Source organism: Rhincodon typus, chromosome 1 (assembly GCF_021869965.1).
Source record: "Rhincodon typus isolate 14 chromosome 1, sRhiTyp1.1, whole genome shotgun sequence".
Classification (NCBI taxonomy): Eukaryota; Metazoa; Chordata; class Chondrichthyes; order Orectolobiformes; family Rhincodontidae; genus Rhincodon; species Rhincodon typus.
This window is the reverse complement of record NC_063332.1, coordinates 39167771-39187320: the sequence shown is the minus strand read 5'-3', so window position 1 is coordinate 39187320 and position 19550 is coordinate 39167771. Positions and strand designations below refer to the sequence as shown.

The 19550-nt window shown below is 39.0% G+C and overlaps 1 protein-coding gene across 1 annotated transcript in view; it reads right to left on the bottom strand.

Annotated features, from left to right (window-relative positions):
- Positions 1-18675, bottom strand: part of LOC109918345 (ankycorbin) — a 41429-nt gene extending 22754 nt beyond the window's left edge. The window contains exons 1-3 of the mRNA XM_020518263.2: positions 18649-18675; positions 2340-2435; positions 2050-2142 (exon numbers count right to left, since the gene is read on the bottom strand). Of these exons, the coding sequence (XP_020373852.2) occupies positions 2050-2142; positions 2340-2435; positions 18649-18675 (216 nt within the window). The remainder of the gene's footprint in view (positions 1-2049; positions 2143-2339; positions 2436-18648) is intronic.
- Between the last annotated feature and the right edge of the window lie 875 nt (positions 18676-19550).

Sequence of the window (19550 nt, the reverse complement as noted above, 5' to 3'; positions counted from 1 at the left end):
GAACAAGGCTATCTCCTCCAAACAGAAATGAAAATGGTTGGTGATGAGGTTAATTAAATTTTCATCTTTGCAGTCAGCTAAGTGAAATTTGGACACTTGGAAACTTGGAGAGAAGACAACTGTCCACTAAGAATGACAACATAATTTTGTTTCATCTGTTAACTTCTTTCAAGGTTGGGGTACTAGGGAGGTTTAAAATGTTTCTTTTCAAAGTGCACAGTACAATAAATTGTTAACAAATTAAAATGCTTATCACTTACATATTACACATCACTTGTATTGCAAAATCTGCACCAAGTAAATTAGTGGGTACTTTCACTTTGCTGACTGAAGGTGAATGCGTTGGTCAGAATGTTATGGGGAATCCAAATTTGGAACAACCCTATACACGAAGGGGATTAAATCCCAGTGTCTGACTGACAGCTTGGGCCTCCAGATGATTAGAATGCAGTGGTGACAGCAGCAGTTCAGACCAGCGGGGGTGCGGGGGTGGGTGGGGGCTGGGCAGGGGGTCACAATTTGACAGGGAACAGTTGAATGGAGCTGCAAAAGGATGGGGAGTGGGGTGCATACTGTGGGGGTGGGAGATCAGTTGGTGGACCGTGTGTGGGGGGGGCGGTGGCGGGGTTGTGGGTAGGAGAGGGGAGAAAGGATCATTAGGAGTGATGACTGATTGTAGCAGCTTCTCAAGCATCTGGATCAGAAGGTGGTTGCAAAGACATGTATTGCCTGAATCCACCATGTTCTCACATTGACAAAGCTGCAAGGTTGCCCAAGACCCAGGAAACATTGTCAACAACAGTTAAAGTCATTGAGGCTCACTGCCTAGTTATCGTATATAAAGTTTTAACCTGCTGATTGCTTCTTCAGTTAAAATTAGACTTGGGCAGATTCGAGGTTGATTTGGCAAAGAACACCCTTCTTTTAATATTAAAACTCAGCCCATTTCTTCAAACCTCTAGGTAAAAGGAGGGAAAACCCTTTCTCGCAATGGTTTAACTATCAGCAAAGCTGCTCATTCTTCTTCTTCATATTATCAGTGTATAATAAAAGCTTACAATTGAATATCTGCACCTTCTCCCTCATATACAACAAATACTGCAAGCAGTATTAGATGTCCTTTAAACATGGCCATTTAATGCTTCTACTTGCTCCAATACAACTTTTCCACAGGTAGACGAAGTAAACCAAATGAGAATCTGCATTTTTTCTGTGACCAAGGTCTCTTCAGCAAAGTAAATATTTAAAATTTGAAGTCATGATGTTGGCTGCCCAGACAGTTGTCATTCCACTGTAGGTTGGAATTGCATATCAGAAACTGCAGAAACCCCACTGTAGCAGATTCCAAAGGAATTTCCTGGGAAATTGAATTTTCTTCAGGACAATTCCTTTATGCCTGGAATCCTCTGAAAGTCTCCATTAAATTGAAGACTTCAGATGGTTCCCTTTAAATTCAGTAAAATAGTTATTTAGGAGAAGGTACTTATGTTTAAGTACATAGTCTAACTCCTGAATAGCTATTCAACAGACCCCATACTTTACTCACACATACCAAACTATATCCAGAACCTGACGCAACACCCTCCTGGGACCCAACATATCTGGCAACCCACCTCTGGCAGCCGACTCACCGAGTACCCTTCCCCTATTCATCTGGTATCCTGTCCCCAGGACTCTACCCTGCCCCAACTGTATCCTACTTACCAGGCTCTTTGGTACCATGCCCTCTCAGTAGCCTATTACACATAATTTATATACTTAAAAGTTTGTTATAAGCTGTCAAAGGGGCTATCAGGACCTTGATATTGTAAATATTGCAGCTGACTAGTGTGAAAAGGGGACATCGGTCGCCTTCCTCAGAGCTCTGTACTATGAAAGACCTGTCAGAATGGAATACGGCTTTGCAATTCTTAGGAAGAGTTATAGGAATCTTCTCCCAGAAATGCGGAGCTCCTTTCTTCCATAAAAAAAGGTCAAAGTAACATTATTTCTCAATTGCTAAGGCTATGGAAGTATCTTATGAACACTAGACATTAGGTTAAAAACTACCTTAACTGATGTTTCTTCTACTTTTGATGACTCACATCCTGATGAACGAGGGCTACGTGACTCTGGAAATGGCACTTCACTAGATTGGGAACCCTAGACAAAACACCACAAATTATCAATAATTAAATCACTGACTGCCATCATGAATCCTCATTGAGAAATAAAACAACTAAACATTGTTTAAATTACAGTAAATCAATAGGAACCTTTATTAGATGTGGCCAAATTTCTATATATACATATTAATCTGGCTAATCAGATGGCCATCAATTAGCCCCTTTATCCTTTACCTGCATAGTACTGCTTAGTGGTGGTGGTGGTGGTGGTGCTTTTCGTTTTTTGGGAGTTCCACTTCTATCTGCAAAGATTTTAATGGCAGGATCCAGCTGAAAATTTTACAGATCAGAATTGTAGAGGAGTTAATTTGGTTAGTAAAAGTTGTGAAATGTTAAATTCATACAATTAGTTAATGCATGCCCTTTTTTGGTATGTTCCAAATATATGCATGCTCATTTAGTTGTGAGTTTAACGTGCATAAAGCAAAACTCAAATATAAAATAGATAGTATTGATGTATACATATAATTAAATGCTTTCCATCTGAAATGTGAATGAAACAATCGCCTCTTTTAGACATTAATATTTGAACTGAAGTGACAGCAATATGTAGAAATCATTACACGGCTTCTAAGAAGGTTTTGATATCAGCAAGTCAAGAATTAGCCACAGTCCACAAGGGACCATAGATATTTCTGTCCATTCGAAAACTGGTTGCATTTTGCTTGAGGCACACCACTCTGCAACTGTGGGGTTAGGCAGGGAAGCAGATCTCCATGAAATATCTCAGGTGGCACAGGGTTGAACTGATGCACTGGTGTCATTATGCAGCAGACTCTAGACAAGCGAGGTAACTAATCCCCAACAGCAGGTCCCTTGTTTACTGGATCCGAAACACTAACTCTGTTTTCTCCCCACAGATGCTGCAGACCTGCTGAGTTTTTCTTGCAACTTCTGTTTGGGTTTCTGATTTCAAACATCCACATTGATTGGACTTTGTTTTCCAAAATTTTCAGTTTTGATTTCAGATTCCCAGCATCTGGAGTATTTTTGCTCAAGGTAACTGCATCCTGCTTGAGCGTGAGACATGGGACAGAAGTATACCTTTCAGCCCATCAACTCTACTCCATCATTCAGTCATGGCTGCTGGAGTAATCCTCAATGCCACTTTCCCACCTATTCCTTATAACCCTCCCTTTATTGATTAAAATTGTGTCTATCTTAGCCTTGAATATACTGAATGTCTGAGCCTTGATATCTGTCTGCAGTAAAGAATTCCACTGATTCATTCTCTGGGAGAGAAGAAATTCCTCTGTGTTCTGTTTTAAACGGGTGACTCTTTGCTCTGAGATTACATCTTCTGGTCCTAGACCTACCCAACAGGGGAAACAACCTTTCTGCATTCTTCCTGTCAAGTCCACTAAGAATCGTGTATGTTTCAAAAAGATTGCCTCTCATTCTTCTAAATTCCAATGAGTACAGACCCATCACTGAGAAGCTGAAAGCAAATGAATCATGTCCTCCGTTAACCATTACCATAAGGACCATGTATAATTGGGACCTGATGATGGCGGATCTGGCACCATCAAAAAGAAAATATAAAATATAGCTGTGCCTGGAGGATGTTCCATGGGAGTTGTCAGTAATGCCTTGATACTGATCCATTGGCTTATTTGTATTGTTTGTTGCTATCATTATGTTTGTGTAAATTATTTTAATGTTGAGTTGCAATGTTAAACTGAAGCTAACTGATTAGCAAAGCAATATGAATTTGACTTCCTACTGTCCCAGGTCTATCGATCACAGGATCAACTCGATCCAGACACCTCCAACATCATTGCTCACAGGGCATCCAGAGTACTTTGTGCTTACGTTGTGCTGTATTTATAATAGAACATAGAACAGTACAGCACAGTACAGGCCCTTCAGCCCACGATGTTGTGCCGAACTTTTACCCTAAACCTAAGGTCTATCTAACCTCCACCCCTACCTTATACTATCATCCATATGCCTATCTAATAGCAGCTTAAATGCCCCTAATGAGGCCGACTCCACTACCCTCTCCGGCAATGCATTCCACGCCCCGACCACTCTCTGAGTAAAGAATCTACCTCTGACATCTCCACTATATCTACCTCCACTCACTTTAAAATTATGCCCCCTCGTAATAGCTACCTCCACCCGAGGAAAACGTCTCTGTCTGTCCACTCTACCGCTGATCATTTTGTACACCTCTATCAAGTCACCTCTCATCCTTTGTCGTTCTAAAGAGAAAAGCCTTAGCTCTCTCAACCTTTCCTCGTAAGACCTTCCTTCCATTCCAGGCAACATCCTGATAAATCTCCTCTGTACCTTTTCCAACGCTTCCACACCTTTCCTGTAATGAGGCAACCAGAAATGGACACATTACTCCAGATGTGGCTGAACCAGGCTTTTATATAGCTGGAGCATAACTTCATGGCTCTTGAACTCAATCCCTCTATTAATGAAAGCTAACACACCATACGCCTTCTTAACAACTCTATCCACCTGGGTGGCAGCTTTCAGGGAACTGTGGACATGAACGCCAAGATCCCTCTGCTCCTCCACACTGCCAAGAACCTTTCCGTTAACCCTGTATTCTGCTTTCAAGTTTGTCCTTCCAAAATGAATCACCTCACACTTTTCAGGGTTAAACTCCATCTGCCACTCTAATAGTTAAGTTTAAACTACCTTTAACTAAAGAAAGAAACTTAAGGAAATATGGTTGCAAGAAATTAATTTTAGAACAAAAATTTCTAAGGAAAACAGTTTATTTTTAGAAGTATGGAACTGTTAGAATTCAGTAAATCAAAAACTAAAATGCATGAAGTCGAGAGGTTTGGGAGCAGGCTAAGGCTTTGTTACACATTCGGAACGTTTTTCCTTAGAAAATATTTGGTGAACAATTTACATTTAAATAGTGGCACAGTAAAACAAATTGAATAAATCAATGATTCTTTTCTTAGAGGGTGGTTTGATATGAGATGTGATTAAAATGTTAACGAATTCCATGTTATTATTTCCCCAAACACTGCATACATTAAAAAAACCTGTCAGCCAATCTTTGCAACATCTCACACCAATTGCATTGGAGACCTTAGATGATCTGCTCGAGAACATATGCTCACAAGCTCATGCTTCAAGTTGTGAACAGGGGGAGATGGAGAAAAGCTAACACATACAAAAATTAGGGTTCAAAACACAGGATGCAAGAGGTGGTTAGAAATCACTGGAATACAAATACATTTACATTTCACCTCAATCTTAGGGCTAAGTCAATACGTACCAATAGGAACTTCTAAACATGCAAAGAGTCTTGTGAAAATATTCCACATGAATAGTTATTGTGCAATACAGGAGATCTTGGTATAGAGGATAACATATGCTAGCATGGAGTGAAGATTAGCTAGCTGGTAGAAAACAGACAGCATGGAGAAATATGTCTTTTTTTCAGATTGGCAGGATTTGATGAGTCGAGTCCCACAGGGCCCTCATGTTTTTACAATTTATATCAGTAACTCAGATGAGGGGATCAAAGACACGGTGGCTAAATGTGCAGGTGACAAAAAGATTGGCAAGAAAGTAATGTTGTGAAGATGACAACAGATTGGCAAACAGATATTCTTCTGGGGGAGGGCAAATAGTCAGAGACCGTATACCATATTGATACTAACAAGATAAATTAGAATGGGGCTGTGGCCCTGTAATAAGAATTTGGGAGCAAGTAGAAAATTAGCAAGCAGATCTCTGAAGCAATAACATCCAGATTACTCTCAGTGTCATGAGCAGTACATACAGAAATAAGAAGACAGGTGAATATGTAGCTGGAAAGATGGCACAGAAGGGAGTACTTTAGATTCCTGGGACACTGAGAATGGATCTGGAGAGATGGTAACTGTAATAGCTGGATGGGTGAATCTGAGCCAGTAGACACTATTAAAGTAATACTCGGGAACACAAAATCCTGGCAGAGGCAGAAACGACTAGCAAAGAGGATCGTAAATTAATAGGTGGAGTCAGATTAAGGAAGAAAGTAATGCAGTCAAAGTGGGGGTTACTCTGCATTGGGAATATATTTGAATGCACTAAGTATAGTTCATAAGATTGGGGAGTTACCGGCATAATTGCCTTGTGGAATTATGACTTGTCTTAAGGATGGGCAGATCTAGGTATAACATATTCTTGTTTATAAGGCATTGAGGAAAGATACAAAAGGAAATAAAGGAAGAAAGCTGCTGCTTTTGGTTAAGGTGTGTACTGCCATTCTAAAGGAGGAGGATGATTTGGAGGATTCAGGACCAAATTAATTTGGCTAGAGCTAAGGAATAAAAAGGGTGCAATTACATTGCTTGGTGTAATATATAGACTATTAACATAAAATTGGTTGAGTGATAGGAAACTGAGTTAATTGGCATTTTTCAGATTGGAGGAAGGTTTGTATTGGAGTTTCCCAGGGGTCTGTATTGGGACCATTGCTTTTCCTACAAGTATAAATGGGTAAAGGCAAAGGTAAATGTATAGTCATCACAGTCTTATCAGACCATAGGGCTGCTCTCTCATTAGGGAGAAAGCAAGAAAGTGAGAAAGGGGTCAAATCGGTATTCCGGAGACAATGTCCTTTAGTTCTAGACTCCTGAAATAGAGAAAACACCCTCCCTGCATCCCATCTCGTCAGCCCCATTAAAATTGTGAAATGTTTCAATCAGATCCTCTCATCCTTCTTAATTCCAGTAGGTAAGGGCCCATTTGAACCACTCTGTCATCATCAGACAGTCTTGCCATCCCCACTACCAGCCTAGTGAACCTCTGCTGCCTTCCTTCCACATAGCAGGTATATCCTTTCTTAGATAGGGAGACAAAAATTGTATGCAATACTCCAGGTGTTGTCTCATCAATGCCTTGTAAAACTGTCATATGACATCCCTACTTCTAAACTCAAATCCTCTTGAAATGAAAGTCAATATACCATTTGCATGCGTAATTGTTGGCAAAACATCCTTATCTACTTAGAGATAACACAGTGTAGAGCTGGAGGAACACAGCAGGCCAGGCATAGAAGGGTCTAGGCCCGAAACGTCAGCCTTCCTGCTCCTCTGATGCTGCTTGGCCTGCTGTGTTCACCCAGCTCTACATCTTGTTATCTCAGATTCTCCAGCATCTGCAGTTCCTACTATCTAGGAAAGTTGATGTGTTGGGTCGGGACCCTTCTTCAGAAAGCGGGGTGTGGGGAGAACGCAGAAATAAATAGAGAGAGGAGAGGTGGGATGGGGATTGGTGAGTGCAGGTCGGGAGTGGTGGGCAGTGGTCAGTGACATGGGAGGAGCGGATAGGTGGGAGAGAAGATGGACAGATGGTGTCAGGTCAAGGAGGCGGGGATGAGAGGGAGGGTTGGTCATGGGATGAGGCCAGACTGGGGAGATTTTGAAACTGGTAAAATCTACGTTTTGGCCATTGGGCTGTAGGCTCCCGAGGCGGAATAGAAGGTGCTGCTCCTCCAGTTTCCGGGTGGCATCATTGTGATACTGGAGGAGGCCCAGGATGGACATGTCTCATATCTCTGACTCCAGCATCTGCAGTTTTTACTATCTGAGATCCTTATGTATTTTCTTTGACTATAGTACGAGAACCACAAAATCCTTTGCACATCTACCCTTCCCATTGTAGCACCATTTAAATAATACTCTTCCTTTCTGTCTTTCACACCCACTTGCATTACTTGACATTTAGTTACGTTGGACTGCACTGCCCATGTTCGCCCCCTAATCAACTTGTCTAAATCACACTGCATCCTCCTTACAACTTGCAATTCCACCAAATGTTGCATTGTCAGCAAACTTAGCAATGCAACATTTGGTACATTAATTTGCATATATATTGTGAACAACTGGGGTCCAGGCACTGAAATTTGCAGAACCCAATTTGTCATTGCCTGCCACTCAGAAAATGACCTATTTATTTCCCGTCCATCAACTAATTCTTGTCCCATGCCAATATATTACCCCCATCTCATGTGCTTTAGCTTTGCCTATTAACTCTTGAAGGTCCTTGTCAACAGCCTTCTGAAAATACACCACATCCACTTGTTCTCCATCATCTATTCTACTGGTTACATCCTCAAAGTATTTCAGTTGAATTATTTGGCACGATTTGATAAAACCATGCTGGCTTTGCCCAGACCTGTTAATATATGCTTTTAAAAAGTCTTCAGCATTTTCCCTTACCACTGATATCAGGCTAACTGATCTCTCTTTTCTCTCTTCCTTCTTTTTTAAATAGTGGGGTTACATTTGCAACCCTCCAATTTGTAAGAGCTGTTCCAGAGTCTATAGCATTTTGGAAGATAACGACCAGCAGAATTTCCAGCACAACCTCCTTTTGTACTCTGGCCCTGGTCACTTGTGAGCCATTAACCTCATTAATTTCTCCTGCGCCATTTTCTTACAAATACTGTTTTCCTTCAATTCTGCTCTCTCACTAGAGCTTTGGTTCCCCAAACATATATTAAATTCTTCTGCCATTTCTTAAATCCCCATTATAATTTCCACAGCTTGTGACTGTAAGGGACCCACATTTGTCTTCACTGGTATTTTTCGCTTCATATGTTTATAAAAGCTTTACCTGTCAGTTTCTATGTTCCTTGCAGTTGTAGACTCATACTCTCTTTTGCCTCTCTTGATCAAATGTTTTGTTCTGTTTTGTTGAATTCTAAAATGCTCCTAGTCCTCTGGCTTGCTGATTTTCTGTAAATTTTATGTTTCCTCTTTGGATCAGATGCTTTCGCTATTTTGTAAGCCATAATTGAGTCATGTGCAAATCCTTGTGCAAAAACCTCAAATGTGCACAAGATATGAACGAATAATTATTGTTTAATTGTTCTTTTATTATAAACCATTTCATATCCACTGATAATTCTTTGGGTAAGATCCCCAATCCATTCTTGAAAATTTGTGCCTCTTCCTGCATTGTTCTCTTTATTTAGATTCAGGACCCTAGTTTCAGATACAACTACTCTACTCTCCATCTTAATGAAGAATTCTATCATATTATGATCACTGTTCCCCAACAGACCCAGGACAATAAGATTGTTTCTCATTGTACCAAGTCTAGAATAGCCTGTTTTCTGGTTGGCTTCTCAATGTATTGGTATAAAGGTCCATTACGTACACATTCCAGGACATTCTGCTCCACAATGCTAATTGGGTTTGTCTAATTACATATAAATTAAGTACACCCATGATTATAATTGTACCTTTATTGCCTGCATCTCTGATTTCTTGTTTAGTGCCTTCGCTTACATCTCCACTACTCTTTGGGTGTCTATAGACAACATCAACAAACATGACCTGCTCCTTGGTGTTCCTCATCTCTACCCACATCATGATCAGATATTACCCATAGTTTCCATTAAGAAAAAAAATCACTTTTTTTTAGGTGGGTGACATTTAGATGATTATATAACTTATTCCATCATTAACAACATCTTGAGAGAAGCCACAACATAATGTGTTAGCGTAGTTTGCCTCTTTCAAGATACACTTGCACAATATCTTACAATTCAATTAAAAACAGCAAATGCTGAAAGAAATCTACTGACCGAGAAACTTCTCTGTAGAAGGAAACAGAGCTGGTTTTCTGGTCTGTGACCCTTCATTAGAGCTGGCTTTTTCTAGTCCAGATTTCCAGCATCTGCTACATTTTGCTTGCACCTTGAAAGTCTAACTTTACGTAAATGTTAATTTATGCAATTTTACATAGTGTCAGAAGTGTAAAATGACTTTCTTGGTGTCAGTCTCCTATTACACACGAAATCTCTTGTACATCATAACACACCAGGGTTACTTATTAATACTGAACTTGACAAATGAGTAACTTCAAAATTTCCAATGGTCCTCCAAGATAATGTCCAATGACAGGTAAATCACTTCACAAAAACATTAGAATTTTTCAATAAACAAAGAGAGCCAACATATCAGGATTTCAACAAACTTTCTCTCCCCACAGATGCTACCAGATCTGCTGAGTTTCTCTAGTGCTCTCTTGTTTGTTCCAGACTTCCAGTATCTGCAGTATTTGGAATCTTGGTAGGACTGCAGCCAAGTTATTGCAATTCAGCATCAAGAGAAGGAAAATTAGTTAAATCCAAAATGTAGAAGAAGATGTTAAGTAAAGAGGTTTTTCTTTGCACCAATGATAATCTTTGCACTTTAGTTGTGCAAAAGGAAGACCCATGAGTGACTGAGAACAATTAGAAGTATTTGGGAATGTTGACAACTAAATCATATTCTAGCTGGTGTGAAGTGCAAAATGTTCATTATTTTTGCGCTATGCAGAAGAAAATTATACAGGTTGAATCAACGGAGTCCAATCAAAGGTGCTGGCTTGCATGTTCACATCACATTTGTACGATGCTGTGCATTGGAGCATACAAAGAATTTATATTCAGTCTCTGGTTAGCAAGGATATTTTTCAGATTGAAGAAGTACATGGAGAATGCAAGCGAAGGCACAGTAAGTATTTCAGACCACAAGGAGAACTGACCTTTCATCCCAGTGTTTCACTATGTTTTATGCAGACACTGAGACATTCATATTCTACTCAGGCAGGCGAGAGCCAAATAATCCACACACAGAAGTAGAGAAGGAAACTGTGAACAATTTGATCTGTAACGAGCATGTTAGAGTGAAGGAAGAATAAGGGGAGGAACCAGTTGTAATGCAATGTTAAAATATTTTCTAGCACTGAAAGGCCGAGTGAGAAACATTGCCACTGATATGCTCTTAGTGAACAAAGTTCGGTTCATAGAAAGTGAGCATTTCGAAAAGAATATAAACAAAATGGAGAATAAGATGCTTTATCTGCACACATCACGTGAAAAATTGGATTTCTGTTGCCAGATTTCTTTTCTGGTAGTGTTGTTTCATGAAAGTAAAAAATCTGCATATGAGCCAATGAAGTAGAAGAAATTTTGTGTGGAGACATATGAATAAACAATAAGCTTCAGAAGACAAGGGGAGGGGACAGGAAGAGTTGACAGAAGTATATAGCAACGTAGCCCAAGAACAAAACTGATACTTCTAACGGCTAATTCTAAAGAACAAGTTCAGATCAAGAGGGGCAAGTGGAGAGAGGTGTGGGGGAGGGGGAAGAGAGTGAGAGAGAGAGAGAGAGAGACAGAGAATTCAAGATAACGAAGATGCAGATTAAAATGAGTAAAATTAAAAGGGAAAAAAAACTGTCACATATGAGAAAGAAAACAAACGTAAATTTGCATATAAACTTGGCACAAAAACTTCTTTGCTTCTGTCAGAATGGCAATGTACCCCATCATACCTGTGAATATCCTGGACTTGAAACCTAACCTCCTCCTCCTCCTCTTATTCCACAAGTTTCTACAGCTGATATCAAGTTATACATTTCTCTGCCAGAAGCAACCAGAGTTCCAGGGAACAATCTAACAGCTAGAGATCCAGTGCATACACAGCTTTTTCCTGCTCGCTGGGATGATGAACACATGCTGAGCAACAGACAAGATCAGACATTACCCATAGTTTCCATTAGGAAATTTTTTTTTTTGGTGGGTGACATTTAGATAATTATATAACTTATTCCATCATTAACAACATCTTGAGAGAAGCCACAACGTAATGTGTTAGTGTAGTTTGCCTCTTTCAAGATACACTTGCACAATATCTTACAATTCAATTAAAAACAGCAAATGCTGAAAGAAGTCTACAGACCAAGGAACTTCTCTGTAGAAGGAAGCAGAGCTGGTTTTCTGGTCTGTGACCCTTCATTACAGCTGGCTGTTCTAGTCCAGATTTCCAGCATCTGCTATATTTTGCTTGCACCTTGAAAATCTAACTTTATGTAAATGTTAATTTATGCAATTTTACATAGTGTCAGAAGCGTAAAATGACTTTCTTGGTGTCAGTCTCCTATTACACATGAAATCTCTTGTACATCGTAACACACCAGGGTCACTTATTATTATTGAACTTGACAAATGAGTAACTTCAAAATTTCCCATGGCCTTCCAAGGTAATGACCAAGTAAAGCAGCACTTCTGTGTATAGAATTTCTAAGGAAATTTAAAAAGACATCAAACAATTTTCATAAGGAGATGTCAAATTTCAGTGGAACTTTAGAACAATATCTATAAGCTATAAAATAAAATCCTGAAGAATCAGGAAATAATTTTTAATACACAGTCTACTGCTATGTGGAATACTTTAGCCAAGGGTCATTGCAGAGTTTGTCTCATTTAAACCCAGCTACAACAGCAATGCTTCCATAGACATACATGATCTCTGAGCTCTTATGATGTGTTATCTGCTGGCCATCTTGACTTATCATAGACAAAGCAGAATTCCAGAGCTCATCTAACATTTTGTCTTTCTGCCAACAACATTCAGGTAACAACAAACAAATAAAGAATGCAAGCTCAAAGTTATTATAAAACTTCAAAGTACACATGAACATTTACAAAAGGAGGTGGAAAGTGGAGCATCATCAGGCTGCTCTTCTGTTACTTTGGAGGTGGGGAGTTGCATGTGACTGGGCACAGTTCTGAAAAACTTATCCAACTTTCACTGAATTGCTGACTTTGTTTTCTCTCTGTATCCAGACAGCACTCAGTGGAATTAAATTCCTGATTTCCTTTACCACAATTTCTTTAGTTTCATGGTAGAGCGGTCAGGAGCCACAATAGCCAGATATGTCACGCAGTGGGTAATAATCAAAACATGTTGAAAGAGGAGAAAACCTAGCATTTATTTCTCCGGGCTTCTTGTAGTCAGGTAAAAACCGCATTATTGGAATAATGGGTGATAAAGTTAAAACTGTGTTATGACAAAACAGCATTAAATCAAGGACTATCTGCATTGTGAAACTTTATTCTGCAGGCATTTCCACATTCGTGTCCACCAAATTAACTGAAAGAATCAGACCATCAATGACTTTAGCGAAACCAAAAAAAAATGTTTATTTGGCTTTTCCTTCACACCTTCTTTGTTTTTCTTGAAACTTTTGTTTAGAATTCTGTCCCAATGATGTTGTAGCTTTAAATCAGGCATATAATGAAAGTTTTAAAACAAATAAAATCAGCAGTAGAATGATAACAGTTGTTCTCTCCCTATCACCGGACACACTGGCAAAATGGTGTAACAGCCATTATTTGACAGATATCATTATACTTGTAATGTAATTGAAAGTGATATCGAAGTGATTACCAATTACCCACTTGAAGACGACTCTGACTGCCAATTTAAATAAGTTGTTAACCCTTTAAAATAAGATTAATTGAATGGAGGTGGACCAAATATATTAAATATTAGTGGGAGAACACTTAGAGTGCAGTGATCATTGGTATCATAAGGTTTAAAATGATGATGGAAAATGAGAATGGCTCATCAAGAGTAAGAACGGTCAAATGATAGAGAACAGAATTGGGCTGGACCGACTGGAATCGAAGGCTAGTGGAAAAAGCTGTAACTGAACAATGGGAACTTCAAAAAGGAAATGGTGCAAGTACAACCCTCATATATCCTCAAATGGGAAAGGGAAGACAAACAAATCCAGAGCTCCCTGCATGACAAAAGAAATAGCGATTAAGTTAAAGAATAAAAAGTGTGAATGTGACCAGTGTCAGGTATTAAATACAATTGAAAGCCAAGCTGAACACTGAACATTCAGAAGGGAGATGAAAAAGGCAAGCAAAGAGAGACTAAGACAAGACAAACAGCTAACATAAAAAGAAATCCCAAAGTCTGACTGTAGCAACAGAAACAGTAAAATGTTTGTAAAAGAATGAGTAGGGACAATTCGGGACCAAAGAGAAGATTACAAATTTGGTGGAAAGAGGTGTGAAATTAATTCTTTGCATCTGTCTTTACCTGGGTGGCAGATGGCAGCTTCCCAGGCTGAGGTGATACAGGAGGAAACTCAGTCACTAGAATCATTTCCAATTGGTTAAAAAGGAGGTATTGTATAAGCTGTCAGCACTTAAAGTTGACAAGACTCTGGAACTGAATGAGATGCATCCGAGAAGATTGAAGGAAGTGAAAGAAGAATTGCAGGGGCACTAGCAATAATCTTTCAGCCTTTCCTAGATTTGGGAGTACTGTCAGAAGTTTGCAGAATTGCAAATTATTCCTTGAGCCAAAAAAATTGTAACGACAAGTCCAGAAATTATAGGCCTCCTCGCTTAACTTTGGTGGTGGAGGAACTACTAGAAGCAATTACTCAGGATGGAGTTAACAGTCACATGGAAGCGTCTGCATGGATTTATAAAGGAATGTTATGTCTAACCACATTGGGGATGGTTTCTTGAAGAGGTAACAGAAAGGGATGATGTGGTGTCCATAAGCTTGCAAAAGATGTTTGATACAGTCTCATACAATAGCCTTGGGAGAACAGTTATAGCTGATGGACTAAAAATAGCAACAGGGATACAAAACTGACTGAGTGATAGGAAACAGTGAGTAATGGTTGATGAATATTTTTCAGGTTGGAGGAAGGTTTGTAGTGAGGTTCCCCAGGGGTTATTAATGGAATGGCAACGGTTTTTTTGTACATAGATTTTGGTGGATGGGGTCAATTTCAAAGTTTGTGGCTACGGTAAACCTGGGAGCATGGCAAACTGCAAGGAATACAGTGTCAAACTCCAAAAGGGTAGAGACAAGTTTGGTGGAGTGGGCAGACAGGTGACAGATGAAATTCAATGCTGAGAAGTGCAATATGATACAACTTGGTTGAAAGAACAGGGAGAGATGGTATAAAATAAAGGGACTATTCTAAAGGCTGTGCAGGAGCAGAGAGACCTGGCGTATATGTGCATACGTCATTAAAGGTGGCAGGTCGGGTAAAGAGAGAGAGAGAGATGGCTGTTAATGAAACATATAGTAGTTTAGACTTTATTGAAAGGTATGGCAGTGTCGTAGTGCAATGTCACTGAACTAGCAATCCAGAACCCCAGTCTAATGTTCAGAGGACATTTAGAGGGCTCTAGAGATAGGGCTGGAGAGTGGAACTAGCTGGGTAGCTCTTTGGGGTGCTGGTACAGACATGATAGGTTGAAAGGCCTCCTTCTGTACTGTAAAATTTTATGATTCTATGACACGGGTTTGAATGTCACCATGGCAGATGGTGAAATTTGAACTTAATTTACAAAAGAAATCTGGTATTTAAAAAATGCTTGTCTCATGGCAACTCTATAACTATGTAAGTTGTTGTAAAAACCCTGCTGTTTCACTATTGTCTTTCAGTAAAGGAAGTCTGCCATCCTTTCCTAGTCTAGACTATGTGATTCCAGAACCATAGCAACAACATCAGTCACTCTAAATGTCCCCTGGGGAATCAGAGATGGACAGAAGCGTAGGAGGTTGAGGGGTGACCTCACAGAGGTTTATAAGGTCATGAGGGGCATGGATAAGGACACAGCAAGGGTCTTTTCCCTAGGGTGGGGCAGTTCAAAACTAGGGTGCATATTTTTAAGGTGAGAGGAGAAAGTTTTAAAAAGGACACGTGGGGCAATTTTTTTTTTGACAGAGAATGGTTCCTGTGTGGAATGACCAGCCAGAGGAAGTGGTGGATGCAGGTACAGTTACATCATTTAAAAGACATTTGGATAAGGTACATGAACAGGAAAGGTTTTGAGGGATATGGGCGAAACACAGGCAAGTGGGACTAGTTTAGTTTGGGAAAATGGTCAGTGCGGACGAGTTGGACCGAAGGGTCTGTGTCTATGCCGTATGACTACGACAATGGCTAGGAGTTTAAGCTATATAAGACACTCGTTAGGCCTCAGCTGGAGTACTGAGTACAGTTCTAGCTCCCACACTTTCTAAAGGATGTGAACACATTCAATGGATTTTCAGAAGAGGTTTACAAGAATGGCTCCAGAGATGACACACTTTAATTATGACGCTATGTTGTTTTCCTTGGCGAGGAAAAGGCTAACATGAATCTGATAAAAGGTTTCAAAATCATGATAGGTCTAGGCAGTGTAGATAGAGTCAAACTGTTCCCATTTGTTATCAGATTGAGAACCAGAGGGCACAGTTTTAAAGTGCTTTTCAAAAGAAGCAAATGTGAGGTGACAAAACACTTTGTGCAAAGATATGAAGATAATGTTGGATAATGGCACCAAGACAGAATGAATAGAGAGCTGGTGGTGAGATGATGGGCCAAATGGCCTCTTTCTGCAATGTAACTGTTCTGTGATTCTGACATAAGTGGGGATGTTTGCTGATGAATACACAATGATCAGCACCATTCGCAGCTCCACTAATAATGAAGCAGGTCTAGACCAAATGCAGCAAGGCCTGCATAATATCCAGGTTTGGAGTGACAACTGGGAAGTAATATTTGCACAAGTACCAGAAATGAGCATCTCGAGTAAGAGAATCTAACCATTGCTCCTTGATATTCAACAGCATTACTATTGTTGAATCTTCCACTATTGACATCATGCGGATTACCATTGACCAAAAACTGTATTGGACTAACCATATAAATAGACTATGTATTTATGTGGTTAGCCCAATTCAGTTTTTGGTCAGTTTTTTTTTGTCTAAGTCAGGAGTGTGATGGAATATTCCCTACATGTCTGGATGTATGCAGCTCCAAAAAATACTCAAGAAGCAGATGCATAAGGCATCACAACTATTTGGAACAGACTGGATGGGCTAGTGATCATCTGTCTTTTTTTTTATTGTTGAAAGAAGAATGACAGAGTAGAAAAGGTATTGAGGTCAAGATAGCATGTAATATTGGCCAATGTGCTTTCAAAGATAATGGCTTAGAAATTCGTACATCCAAATTTGCTGATTAAACAAAGTTAGGTGGCATCATAGACAGTGTAGAAGATAACATAAAACTACAAAGGGATATTGACAAAGTGAATGGGCAAAATTGCGGCAGATGGAGTTCAATATTTGTAAGTATGAGATTATCCATTTTGTACCAAAAAAGGATAGTTGAGGGTGCTTTCTACACAGAATGGAGTTAAATACAGTGGATGTCCAAAGATACTTGAGGTTCAGATACATATATCTTTAAAATGTCACAAACAGGTGCAAAAAGTAATCTAGAAAGGTAATGGAATGCTAGGCATTATATCTAGAGAACTGGAGCACAAGGATGCAGAAGTTATACTGCAGTTATACAAAACCCTGGTTACACCTCACTTGGAGTACTGTGAGCAGGTCCGGACAGCATATCTTAGGAAGGACGTATTGGCCTTGGAGACAGTACAACATAAGTTTACAAAAGTAATAACAGGTCTTCAGGGATTAAGTTAACAGCAGAGATTATACAAATTAGGTCTGTTTTCTCTAGAATTTAGAAGGTTAAGGGGTGACTGGATCAAAGTCTTCAAGATTTAATAGGAAAAGACAGATACAAATAAACTATTTCCACTGTTGAGGATTCTGGAACGAGGAGGCATAGTTGGAGAATTAGGGCCAGACCACTCAGGACAGATGGTAGGAAGTACTTCTATATACAAAGATGTTTGGAACTCTCTTCCACAATGGCAGTGGATGCTAGTTAGTTTTAAATCTGAGATCGATAAATTATTATGAAGCAAATGTATTAAGGCACGTGGGCCAAAGGAGTTAGGCCACAAACCAGCCACGCTGAACGGTAGAACAGGCTTGAGGGGCTGAATGGCCGACTCCTGTTTCTATATTCCAAAGCAGCAATTGCTCAGGTGAAAACTGGGCTCAAGGGATCTAATACAGCTCTGAAATAAATAGGCATATAGCTGGGAGGAAGCAACATATTTAAACACCTTAGTGTATAAAGGAAAATTAGGAGTGGGATGTTAGTATGAACAGATGGAAACCGACTATTGAGTCTTTTGCTTTTAAGTTGCTCCATTATCATTGATTGAATTCTCGTGCAGATTATTTTTGGTAAATCTATATGCTTGGCAATCCGTAAGAATAGGCTCTGAACTCACTAAATAAGGCTGTGCTCATACGGAGAATGGACGTGCAATTCTACTGGGCAAACAAAGTTCTGCATTTGCAGTATTTGGGCAGTCCAGTTTGAAAACTGTTCGTTTCAGTGGGATTTCTATATGAGCCTGACTCTCAGTTAATGGGGGACAAATGCAACACGTGGAACTATTGAACGCAAGTGAACTATTCCATCCATTAGAAGGTCAGGTGAATCTTATTTACTGAAATGGATAAAACTCGATTCATTGCTTGAATTAATGTTGATCAAAATGTTCTAGCCGTCATACACTCTGGCTTAAGGAATGCAGGAGGAAATTAAATTTGTGAAAATATACAATTGTTATATTTCAGTATCTCATTCCAATTCTCACAAAGATCATTAAAGACTTATGAATTCTTGTACAAACTACTTAGATATGAAGGGTGATTTCAAGCTAATTAGTTTGATAAACCTATTGAAGGCTCCCATCTTGAAATATGTTTAAATGATATGTGTAGCGTCAAAGTCATGATAGTGTCCTTCAGCAATACAATGCATTAATTCACAAATGTATCTTTACCTGTTTTGATGTCTGCGCTGATTTCATATCTATTTTGAAATAGAAATCAAGAAAGAGCAAAAGAAAAGTTAAATCATTATAATACAAGAATCAGTGAGAGCCAAGTCATTTAATAATTTACTTGAAGCTTATACATAATAATTACAAGTCATATTACATTGTGATAAAAATATTCAGGTCTTAATTTCCAATGTCAATTTTCAAATGTTGCCCATTTATAGTGGGATTTGACTTCACACTTTGTTGCAGAGACCATGTCATACTGGGCTATTATTGTTGCTAAGGAAACCTGACTGGCCATATTTCCTTGGCAAGGTGTAATATAGCACCACTTACTGAGTTGATCAAATCATAAGTTTATGAACATCACGCATAATTTTGATATTTATGAAGTTCGAGAATTCACTTTATAGTTCTTAAATTCAAAGATACAATTGCTTATATTAAGCTTTATAACTTTAACATATATCACTGTCACAATTAAATACTTTTAAAGCTTAAAAACAGTAAGTTTAATGTATAAACATACTATTGATGAATTAATAATTTGGATAACAAAAACTATTCAGTACAGAGTTAAAGCTTATCATTGTAATTCACTTAAAAATATCTATTTCAACTAGATATTTCCCAGAAAGCATCCAGGGGTTCCACTGAACAGTAACCCAGTTCTTAATTGGAAGAATTAGTGAATAGAGAAGCATTTGATTCTCCCTTCTCTAACTGCCCCCCGTCCCAAAACAAAAAAAAAACATTTTTAGAAATACTTTACCATATATTAACAAATTCAGAATGAGGATATATGAGTTACATTAGAAAATGGAAATAATACTTCTGGCATGAATTCATCAATTCATCTGCTGAACTGACTTTATGGGAAGTGTTAAGGAAAGGGAATGCTC